Source organism: Phalaenopsis equestris, unplaced genomic scaffold, assembly GCF_001263595.1.
Source record: "Phalaenopsis equestris unplaced genomic scaffold, ASM126359v1 Scaffold000535, whole genome shotgun sequence".
In the NCBI taxonomy this organism is placed as follows: Eukaryota; Viridiplantae; Streptophyta; class Magnoliopsida; order Asparagales; family Orchidaceae; genus Phalaenopsis; species Phalaenopsis equestris.
The window spans coordinates 179,178-190,849 of record NW_018164975.1 but is presented as its reverse complement, the minus strand read 5'-3'; the positions used below and the strand labels follow the sequence as shown (position 1 = coordinate 190,849).

Below are 11,672 nucleotides of genomic sequence, written 5' to 3'. Positions count from 1 at the left end.
TATTACAATTTGAATTTGAATATGACGGTAACCAATTAGTTGACGTGTTTTAATTTGATCGATTGAGAAGACCAGTCAGAAGACAATCGTGTCTGCCGAAGTCAAAAATCGGTCGGTCGACTAGCTATAATTGAGCGCCCTTGTAAGGAGCATTTAGGCGATCATGACTATCGACGTGATCTGCAATTTGAAATTTTTATCATTGTATGTTGGTTGACTCCGATCGGGCTGTCTGTCGACCATTGTATAAACGATTCAGATCATGCCACTATTTTGGGCAGCTCAATTGCTGTGACATTAGTGTTGACAATTAAGTAATTATTTGTTATTTCTCTTCTAATTGTTCATGTTAATTATCATTTTATTATAACACTACCTTAAATTAATATTATTTTTTTTCTTTTATGTTGAACAAGCCAGCTCGAATTTATAGAATCAAGCTTGAGCAGCTCGAGCTTGAGCTCAAACTCGATAAAATTAATCAAACTCAAACTCAAATTAAGAACGAATCAAATTAAACTTGACTCATTTTCACCTCCTCCTCGTAAAAAGGGCATGACAAAAGGAACAAATAATTTCTAAAAAGTAAATAATAATCATTTCGGCGATTTCGTCGTGGAGTCCAGCGTTGAAATCTTAAAAGCCCCTCTCTCCAATCCCATCCAATCCGCGCATAAGATTTAGGTCATTACGCAGCCTGCATTTTTCCCCGCGATTTAAGTAATCTATCAACAGTCATCGAGTCAACACGATAGAGAAAGAGAGTAGAGCATCCACTGTTGTCTTTTTCTCTTTTAAAAGTGCTGCTGTAGCTCCGAAGAAGGAGAAGACGGTTCAGTGCCAGTCTGCACAGGTGCTCATCAGGCAGATGTATCATGGGTATTGCTTGCCATGGGCCCATCCAATGCATGCCTGCAACGCTTTGAAGCTCTCGGCGGAAGGACCAAAGGAAAAGACATAATAGATGTTTTGTCTGTGCTTTTGGAAGGCATCTTGTTCATAACCTTCTCCTTTGTTCTTTTCTCCTCCATCTCTCTCTCTTTCTTGAGTTTCGGGTTCGGTTGAGAACCCCCCGGAGAGTTCGAAATTTGGTTCTTTTTCCGAAGAGGATTTGGTATTTGTTTAGAGTTTGGTGGATTAGGGTGTTTGTGGTGTCATTTAGATTTGAATTTGTTGTCTTAGTCAGCAGTTCTTTTTGTTTGGGTGGTTCAGGTCTGTGGTAGCTGCTGTTTGCTCTATGTTCTGCTTGGGAGCTATGTTGTAGTTGAGTTGTTCGAAAATGTGTAACTTTGTATGGTTTTTTGGGTATTTATGGCTGATTTTTCAGCTTATCTGTGACTTTTAAGGGGTTTGGTGGTCAACTTCTATAGGCTTTCTCTAAATGCTGTCCTGGTTAGAATTTTATCGTCTGTTTTTTCTTACTTTTTGCTTTTCAGTGTATTTTTTTTTGTTTCCTGGTAATTGGAGTATGATCTTGGAAATTTAAGACTAGAGTTGGCGATGCTTTTATCCCATTACCCCAAACTGCTCTTTTTTTTTTGCTTCCCCTTGGGTTATTTTTTGGTGCTATCTAAGGAATTAGTAGCTTTTTGATTGAGGTTCTTTGTTGGCGTCATAGGCGTTTGAGTCTGCTTGAGTTGTTTATTTGAAAATTTTAATCTGTTCAAGATGGCTTGCGTGAAGCTAGGCTCAAAAATGGACACTTTCCAGCGTCAAGGATGGGCTTGGTATGTTAAACTCCATCCATACTTACCTGGTGCTTTGTCATAATACTTCTACTGCAATGTTTAAATATTATTTCTGCTGAAGATGAGCTTTTTTTATACATTTTAGAATGCATATGTTTACATTCTTTGTTTTTCAGCTTTGAGAATTTAGGCATCTTTTGCCGATTTATATGCATCTACTGCTTAGGAAGACTTGTTCGACCCTTGTCTTTACAAAAAAAAAAAACGTGTACAATTTATGGTAGTTAGATGGAGTTGCAGTTGAATTATTGTAGTATAATGGGACATGCTGTAGCATCTGGAGTGGTTCTTTATCCTCTTTTACAATAAAATAAACAGAGAGACAAATAGAGAAATTTATTCAAGAGACCGACTTGCTACTCTTTTGTAGGGGAAGATCATGAAGGTTGAAAGTTTATAGCATGTGTTATCGAGGTACAAAAAAAAAGTTTGGATCTTGTGGATAGTGCATGAGATAGAAAAATCACTCACATTAAACACCTGAAGTTATTGTTTTATTCATGTGTTATTGAAGTGCTTTCCTTTTAAATGATGAATTGTCTGGAAGGATAAAATTGCGTTTGCGATGCTTCATGTTGTTGAAGCACATAGGGCATGCTTTCACCTCTCTAAGCATGGACTAAGAAATCAGCCATTGGAAAGAATATTTTAAATAGGTTGATATTGTGGTTTAGGCCAAGTTTTCATTGGGTTGTCCTTGGGCAGTGAAATTGATTTCCTATAAGGATGGGAATAATTGCTCCATTTAGATGTTTAGATAACATTTTTGGCTTCTTACAGAATCTATATCTATCTTGATCTTAGACCCTGGCAATGCTGAGCTTTCTTGTCCATTAGTAGTTATTCTTGAATATAAACCAGTTTGCTATGTTATGCATGCCATTGCAAAATTTGGTTTAGGCCAGTTTTCATTGGGTTGTCCTCGAGTAGTGAAATTGGTTTCCTCTAAGGATGGGAATACTTGCTACATTTAGATGTTAGAGAACATTTTTGGCTTCTCTCATAATCTATATCTATATTAATCTCAGACCATGACATTACTGAGCTTCCAGGCCCATTAGTAGTTATTCTTGAATATAAACCAGTTTGTTATGTCATATATACCATTGCAGTATCCTTCAAAATATATTTTAGACATCAAGGCTATGCTTACAAGTTTTGATGATTGTCATTCATTCCTTCTTCAATAATTGAAATATGAAAGAGCTAGCATGTGTGACAAAACTTTTCTAAAAGGCCCTATTTGATCATTAAGTGCATAATACTTATTTAGACTACATATAAGCTTACAATCATTAACATAAATGGATTGTGGAATTAGTCCTATACTTCTACAATCCATCATCATCATTAGTATTATCCCAATGTTTTGTCATTTTCATGAATCCTCCCTTTATTCACATTTAATAATCACAAGGTGTGAGCTCTATTTGTTCAAGTTTTTCTTACAACATTTCTTATTTGTAGTCTATATTTATCTCTTTCTTTTTCCACATTATTTATTTATGCTCATCATATTTGTTTATCGTCTGCACCTATTTTACATGGTCAAATAACACATTTTCCACTATGGTGATACTCACATTGTCCTTCTAAAATAATAATATTTATTTATCCTTTTTTATTTTCGCCACAATTAAATCTTGATATTCTTAGTTCTGATATTCTTAACTCGATTGTTCTTAACTTTTTTGATATTCTTAACTCGATTGTTCTTAACTTTTTTGATATTCTTAACTCGATTGTTCTTAACTTTTTTGATATTCTTAACTCGATTGTTCTTAACTTTTTTGATATTCTTAACTCGATTGTTCTTAACTTTTTTGATATTCTTAACTCGATTGTTCTTAACTTTTTTGATATTCTTAACTCGATTGTTCTTAACTTTTTTGATATTCTTAACTCGATTGTTCTTAACTTTTTTGATATTCTTAACTCGATTGTTCTTAACTTTTTTGATATTCTTAACTCGATTGTTCTTAACTTTTTTGATATTCTTAACTCGATTGTTCTTAACTTTTTTGATATTCTTAACTCGATTGTTCTTAACTTTTTTGATATTCTTAACTCGATTGTTCTTAACTTTTTTGATATTCTTAACTCGATTGTTCTTAACTTTTTTGATATTCTTAACTCGATTGTTCTTAACTTTTTTGATATTCTTAACTCGATTGTTCTTAACTTTTTTGTTATCACTTGGATCCATATATTATATATTGCATTTTCTATTTATGGTTTTATCAAATTTTATTTTAAGGTCTCCAATATATTTTTTAGTCACATAATACTCTTGAGGTTTTTTTCATGTTGGTTGTTTTTATTTTTAAGAGTCATGTTCTCAGATATATATCCCTTTTTCATTAGATAACAATATACTCAAGACAGTTAAACTCAACACTTCTAAGTATCACTTCATGTTTTAGTAAGATTGATTGATTATTATCTTTTTTTTGCATTCATTAGAAGTGAATACCTTAAAACTTCAATCTTGTAAGTTTTTTTTTTTTTTTCACTATCTTAAGTTTTCATTTACTTTCAAAGGAGATGTAACTTGTCATAAATATATCTATAAAAAGCATTTGCTAGAGCTTTTCAATTTACTAATCCTTTGAAGCATCACTTGTTTTCCCTTTTTTTATTTAAAATACTCGTTTCAATGTCCTTGTAGAGGGAACATCACTTGGAAATCGTGTTTGTGATATCTTCTTTTTATTTTTGTGTTAGATTATATTTTGCTTGTTTGTAGTTTTTGAGAAAACCTTGCTAACTCGAAGGGAAAGAGAGAAGGTGACTAAGAGAAGGGTAGAGAGGAAAACTGAATAATGGGAAATTCATTATAAGCCATCGACAATAGTATATTAAATAAGGGGCCAAAATAAAATAAAAAAGTGGAGCCTCCAGCCCACTACAAAACTCCCTTTTTATGGTTAGGGATCTGAGTTTGATCGTTATAATATTGGCTATAGACTACAAATATAAAATAGTACGAAGCACAGGAGACATATAACCTAAAAAATGACTCGAACTTAGATTAGTAATCGATTATTGAATTTGAGAAATTCATCAGCTTTCTCAGTGGTAGTTGCTGAATAGTTCTCTGAGCTTGGGTGACTGTCTGAGTTTAGTTGATCCAGTGGATCCTTTGGTAGCATTGAGCAAGTTATTCATAAACTTAGTGGATATATCTCCATAGTTGGCTAATGAGCCCACCTTGTTTCTACTTTGTCAATGCCTTGATATTGGCTAACGAGTCCTTATGTGATATGTTTGGCAAGTATTTGAATTGGCTGTGTGAGTCCTCTTGTGACTCAGTTGGTGTTTTTCTTAGGCTTGGCTTATCATGTCTTCTTCGATCTCACTTGTGTGTTTGTTATGAGCTCGGATTGGCAAGTGTCTTCTTGCCTTCCGTCAAGGTGAGTAGTTTTTTTCTCCCTTAGCATGCATGTTTTCCCAATTTTCTTATTTATTTAAAAGAAGAATCTGATAATGAACAAGAGATGATAAAAATACGATCCTTTTGTATGTAAATAGACTAAATTCTTACCTCTCTTCTCTAGGCTAGTTCCATGCTTTTCTACGTTGAAATTGTTGCTTTGTTATTCTGTAAAAAACTAATTAATGCGATAATTGACATTTATAATACACGAGAAAAGTAGGTAGCATAATTTAAGAAAAGTTTATACAAGATTCTATTGTAAATTTGATCATTTTGCTATGTGGAGTTATTATGGGTTTCTTATCAATGGTTCTCATTTCGTTGAGAGAAGTTTACAGAGCTTTGGCATCTTCTTCTTCTTCTACCAATTAAGCTCTACAACTGTGAAAATGAAGATTCTGACAAATAAGCTTGGCATTTCCACGGAGTCGCTAGCAGATAACATTAAGGAAATGTAGATAGAGAGTACTGAAAGAAGAAAGAAGATAAGGTAGCCAGGAAGGAACTCGTCGAGGTGAGTAAGAAGAGCGGGTTGGTCAACCCTATATCTACAACGACTTCAATTATAATTATTGTTAGTGAGTCTCCTTAGGTGGTATTCGCTCAATAGCTAGTTTTCAAGTTTTGACAATGTAGATGGGCAAGAATAGTCTTATTTGGACTTTGAATATTGATGTTGTGTTAGGGTCCGTTTGGGGCAGCTTATTTGGAGCGGTGGCGTTTTGAAAACACACCTGACCTGTATGGGTAAACAGCGTTTTGGCAGATTATGCGTTTTGAAAACGCTGAAAACAACATTTTTACACCGCACCTGTCTAGGTGCGGTGACAGCTTTCTGGCTGCGATCTCGCTTTTCCAACGCTTTTCCAAAAAAATAAAAAATTTTAATAGCTACCGCACCTAGCTTATTAACAGATTATTTTTAACCAGTTTATCATCAGATTATCCAATAAGCTGCAGCTGTCCAAAACAGACCCTTAGTGTTGCCCTTAAACCCTAAATTTTTATGTTAGAGGCGACCTTGGCCACTATGGTCGTTCCAAAGACGAAATTCACCCTAATTGTGATTTGGTTGCCGCTGGGAGGATTGTATTTGATAGCGAGTTATTTTTTCTTTTAAACTTTGAAAAAAATATTTTTTCTAGTTTTTTTTCCCACTAAATGATTCATAGAGAATCATTTTATGACTAGAATTTTAGATGACGATTACTCTCAAGCAAAAGTTTCCCTCCCTATGCTCTGATGAGTATGTTGTGGAGTTCTTAGGCTTATGACTTGGCATAATACCTTGATGCTCTTTTCTTTAGCAATAAGAATGATTTTGCTCTTGTGATGGTGAGAGAAGGCGAGGAAGTTAACTCACTAAGGCCACTGGGGAGACTCAAATAAGTGACCGCCAAACAATCGTAGTGATTCACCTCTCTAGTAGAGGGTCTTGAAAGTGGGCGGCCTTCATAGCTTATTTTTAAAGTGGAGGCATCAAAGTTGACTAAAAAATTTAAAATGTAAAGGAGCTATCGACCATGATAGGCTAGCTAAAGTCATCCTCCGATTGTCACTAACAAGGCAAGTTGTTAGCGACAAGAGATTGTTTTTTTAGTGACTCTTTTTTTCAGAAGTAAGAATGGATGCAATACAGATGGAGGCGTTGGAGAGGGTGAGTACCCTAAAGTGTTGCCCAAGAGAGAGAGGTTATCAAAAATCTTGGCAAGCTGCTTTAGGAGTTAATGATTGAAATTGTCCTCAATTGGAGAGCTATAGAGTCCTTGAGGTTGAATTAGTTTTTGTCTAGTAGCAAGTTTGTCGTGTAATATTTGTTGAGGAGCAAGCACTTACCCGCCAATATTTTTATCGACATATTTTTAAGTTTTAAATGTTTTTTATAAAGATGATTTGGGTGATGGGACAAGTGAGCCATGACATTATAAATTTTATCTTCTTTTTTTTTTCTTGAAAAAGTTTGTAATAGTAATATAAAGCGCTCATGATGTATTTAAATTTGTTGTACTTTATTTTGCAATGGAAATATTTACTTGTTATGTGTGTAATGTAGTCTCTACTCTTGTTATAACTTTCTTGTATTTCCTATGCATTCTTGTTGTGTCTGCATTTATTGTGCTAGAAATGATAAGTTTTTACTCACTATTATACTTGTTCATTTGTTGTAACAAATGTCTCTTATTAGTTGAATATGAATTGTAAGTGAGTGGCCAAGTAGAGTAAAATGGGAATTCTAATGCAAAGAAATATTTTGAAGTATTAAAATCGCATTATAACATGTTCTATGTAGAGTACAATGAGTTAAAATCATCCTCTTTAATAAATCTCATGATTTTAAAATATAAAATTTGTAGAAATAATCTTGATTAGATGTTCTCGATGGTACATTTCTTTCTCTACAAATAGTCGTTGGTCACTGGTATGGTTACTTTTTTTTGTTCAACTCCTTCATTAGGTAAATCATTTCCACTTCCTTCATAATTGCCTCCTTTTTGAAAATGGTGAGCACTTTGAAGAAGTTTGTTAATAGCAGGAATACAAGATCACAAAATTCTCTGTTGGCTACCAAATTCTCTGTTGGCTACTTAGACAACCCTCATACCAAATGTCCATCTATCCTTCCACTCTTATTTTGAGCATCGAAGGAGTGAGTGACGTTGGGGCTTGAGGCTGAACCGGATCAGCAAGGGATAGGGCAGAACCCACTTGCCTCCTCCCTCTTTTCATTAGACGGGAACTATTCCCCCATTCCTATTTTTGTTTCCCACCTACCTCTCTTCTATTTATATGTTGTTTGTGTTGTTAGGGTCAACTTATATTATTTTCTAATTTCAATTTGTGTGGACAGCCGTCGACATCCAATTTTCCCTTATGAGAGTTGTATCCGACGGATAGGGTGGTACTCCGACTGTAGCGCTCTCCCCAAGTGGTGGTTTATCTTCTTATTATCTTCTTCAAGCTCTCCCCACACCCAACCCCTCCCCATAGTTCTCCTGCTTTGATTTCCGCAGATCCCCTCTTTTACTCTCTGTCTTAACAGTAGTTCCGCTCCCTTTCCACCCTGCCGTAGCAGCAGTTTTGCTCCTTGCCCTCCTTGTCGTAATAGTCCCAAATCTACTCCTGTTGTGCCTCCCTACTCCCTCACCCTCTGTGCGTGGACCCTTCCCGCTATAGGTTCGTGACCTACCCAGTCGTATCAGCTCCCTATCTCCCTATTCTACCATCACTCTTGCACTTGCTGCCTTCCTTGCTGTCACATATTCTCCTCCCTTCCCGTAGCAGCTACCAACATCCCCACTTAGATGACAACCACCTCAAATCCCACATCTACCTCCACACCTGCTATCTACCCCTTATAATGACAAGCCCTTCTAACCTTCCTGCCTTCATTTCCCCACATCCAAATAGCCTACCATCACCAATCCCATTCCCTCTCTCTACTATTCACCTGCTGTCTCGCCACATCTAGAGGTATAGTCATCTTGTTGTGTCTGTCATTTATTTCTCGTGTTAACAAATTTTTATTGTAACCTTTTGAAAATTAACAATAATATTTATATTTTTATGATTTTTTGGGTTAAATCCGGTATCATTTGGTATCAGAGTTAACTAAACTCTAATCCTATCTTAGAATTTCTTAGAGTTTCCTAGAATTCGCCCCTACCCAAGCCACCTTGCCAAAATTTTTCTGCCCTAAAAACTTCGACGGAAGAAGTTGAAGCTCCCCCTACCCCGGGAGATTGATGCGGAAGCGTACCAACTGCGGTACTGTAGCAGTACCGTAGACACATTATTATAGCAGATACAGTAACCATGGTCTCCTTTTCAATTTAGTTGCATTTCCTATTTGATTCTCTTCTTATTTGATTCCCTACCTAAATCCACCCCTTCCTACAATAGCCCCACTTCAAATTCCGTTCTTTTTCTTCCCGCCCTCCTTTATTTATTTCCTATTCTCCCGCTTTCCTAGTCTATCTATTTCCCCCTTATTTATAGGTGTTGATCTACTTTTAGTGAACGAGACTAATCCATCTTAGCCTTCTCAGAAGCCATTGGATATAAGGAGGAAGAAAGAAAAGGTTGATCCAAGAGACAAAAGGCTAGCTCATATCCTTTTTAAAACTGATTTACAATATTGGACAACTTTACTTCAAGTTCCCTGATCTTGAAGGATCTTCATTAATTTGGAAAAAAAAAAAACTCATGGAAATGGAAGAACATATATAAAAGAGGCGCTAAATTCCCTTAAAGGAATCCTAATTCCTTGACAAAATAATTTTCTAACTGCTCCAAAATTATCCCTTACCCAAAGTTCTTAGATCATATTTATCTCTTTCATGGTATAATTGTATATAGATGTTGAAACTACCAAAGTCTAGCCATCTGCTTGTAACTTTCATAATTAAGCTCTTAAAACATGCCACAATATCGGATTACTATGTGATTGTGATCATATGTATATTTTATTGCAGGTTTACCACTACTGGCCTCCCAAGTGATGTTACCATTGAAATTGGAGATTTGTGCTTTCATCTTCACAAGGTGATTGTAAGGCCATTTAATCAGTATGCTTTATTTGATAGCCACACATGTTTTATTCATTTCTTTTCACAAATGAATTATTTAAGGAACTATGGATTTGTGACCGTTGCGAAGTTATGTTTTTTTAAATGAATTGAGCTTGATTGTCTGTGGCCTGGTCCAATAGTTCACGAAGTGTACTTGTAATTTTACAAAGTACTAAATCTGAGCTGTTTGGCTTAGTTAATTAAGGACTTGCATGCAACGTAATTATATCATGGCTTCTTGTGTTTCATTTTTACTAACGGTTTGGCATTGGAGTTGCTGAAGATGTTGAGAAATATGAAAATATTGCTACTATTTCTTTTTATTCTGAATAGAAAGAAAGGGTGCACTTTTTGTAGCCAAAGTTTTCTAGAATATAATTAGGCCATAAAGAGGAAGAAGAAAGAACATCAATTTACAATAAATCGAGTAATTAATTTTGCAAATGCATACTCTTACAAGCTAGTAGAGACCCAGCATGTGTAGGAGAGATTGCGGCCTTACTTGTAGAACAACACGTCATGGCAAGATATGACAGGAAGATAGCCAGCGAGAGTGAATGGAGGTGTGGAGTGATGGGCCAGAAGTAGGTGGGTGGCATGGGCTTTCTTTAGGAATTCCAGGTAGAGCAAGCATATAGCAAGATATGGACTGGTAGCTGGTAACTAGCATGGGCCCTTATTCAGAATTCCACATTCCTTCCAAGATGGGAAATATATGCTTATAATCTTAGCTTGAAATTAAAGTTATAAAATTATGATTGATTAAGAGCTTTAGTAAGGATATTTGTAATCTAAAGTTTTGTTGGAGTATGATTAACTATGGTTATTCTTTGTTCAGTTTCATTTTTTATAAAATTTTTACTAATCTCAACATGCTTAATTCTATTATGATGGAAAAAATTCTTTGTATTGTTAATAGTAGCTTCATTGTCACACTTCATTATCATGGGCTTTTCATTAGAAATTCTTAAATCCTTAAGTAGATCTTTAAGCAACATATCTGTCACCAATTTTATGGGTTACAGCCTTGAATTTTACTTTAGCACTACTCCAAGCTATGATAGGTTACACCCTTTAAATTTTAAGACAGATAAGTAATAACTACATGTTTATTTAACTGCATCTGTTAGTAGGTCCAACCGAAGCATTTTCAGTAATGATTTCTATGCTTGTGTTAGCTCTTTCACGCTCTCTCTCTTTTATTTATTTATTTTTTTCAAAAGCCCTTTTTCCAGATACTTTTTTAAAGTACCTTTTTCATCCAATATAGAGTAGCATGGTGCTTCTTTATAAGGTTATTCATAATTTGACTGAGAATACTAACATAAGCAAATATTAGGTTTAGTATGATATGGTTACTAGTTGTTGATACCTTCCTTTGAAAATAGAGATTGAATCTTTTTTAGTTTCGACTTTGTATAATAGATCCATTGGTGTATTTTCAAGTTTACACCTAAGCATATTGGTTTCTTTCAGTAGGTCTAAGGGTATTTCTATTGTGAGATAAATATTCCTATTCTTGATCATGTTATTTTCATACTTAGGAAAAATTTTAATAAACAAAGTCCCTTGATTTTTAATTCTTTAGCTAGGACACCTTTCAGCTTGTATATTTCTGCTTAAATTTTTGGCGAGATGATATTATCAAACATATACGATTTGGATAGAGTCTTTACCTTTAGATGATTTTGGTAAATAAAGTATAGTAAAGATTGCATTTTGGAGTACCCATGCCTTGTAATCATCATGGTGCTATCAAACTAAACTTTGGATGATTGTTTTAAGCCATACATAGATTTTTTGGAGTCTGCAAATATAGTTCATATTGCTCTTGCTTTCTTAAATCTATTTAAGAAAGAATTTTTAACATCTTAACTTTATTGATGGTGTAGCTAATCTAAATTAGCAGCAAATAAAAGA

The 11,672-nt window shown here is 34.9% G+C and overlaps 1 protein-coding gene across 2 annotated transcripts in view; it reads left to right on the top strand.

Annotated features, from left to right (window-relative positions):
* The first annotated feature begins 636 nt into the window (after positions 1-636).
* Positions 637-11,672, top strand: part of LOC110028870 (BTB/POZ domain-containing protein At1g30440-like) — a 17,570-nt gene continuing 6,534 nt past the window's right edge. For both annotated transcript variants that reach the window (XR_002294468.1, XM_020730894.1), the window contains exons 1-2: positions 637-1,727; positions 9,657-9,726. Coding sequence is in view for 1 of the 2 variants with exons in the window: in XM_020730894.1 (XP_020586553.1) it covers positions 1,669-1,727; positions 9,657-9,726 (129 nt within the window). In the remaining variant the exon portion in view is untranslated. The remainder of the gene's footprint in view (positions 1,728-9,656; positions 9,727-11,672) is intronic.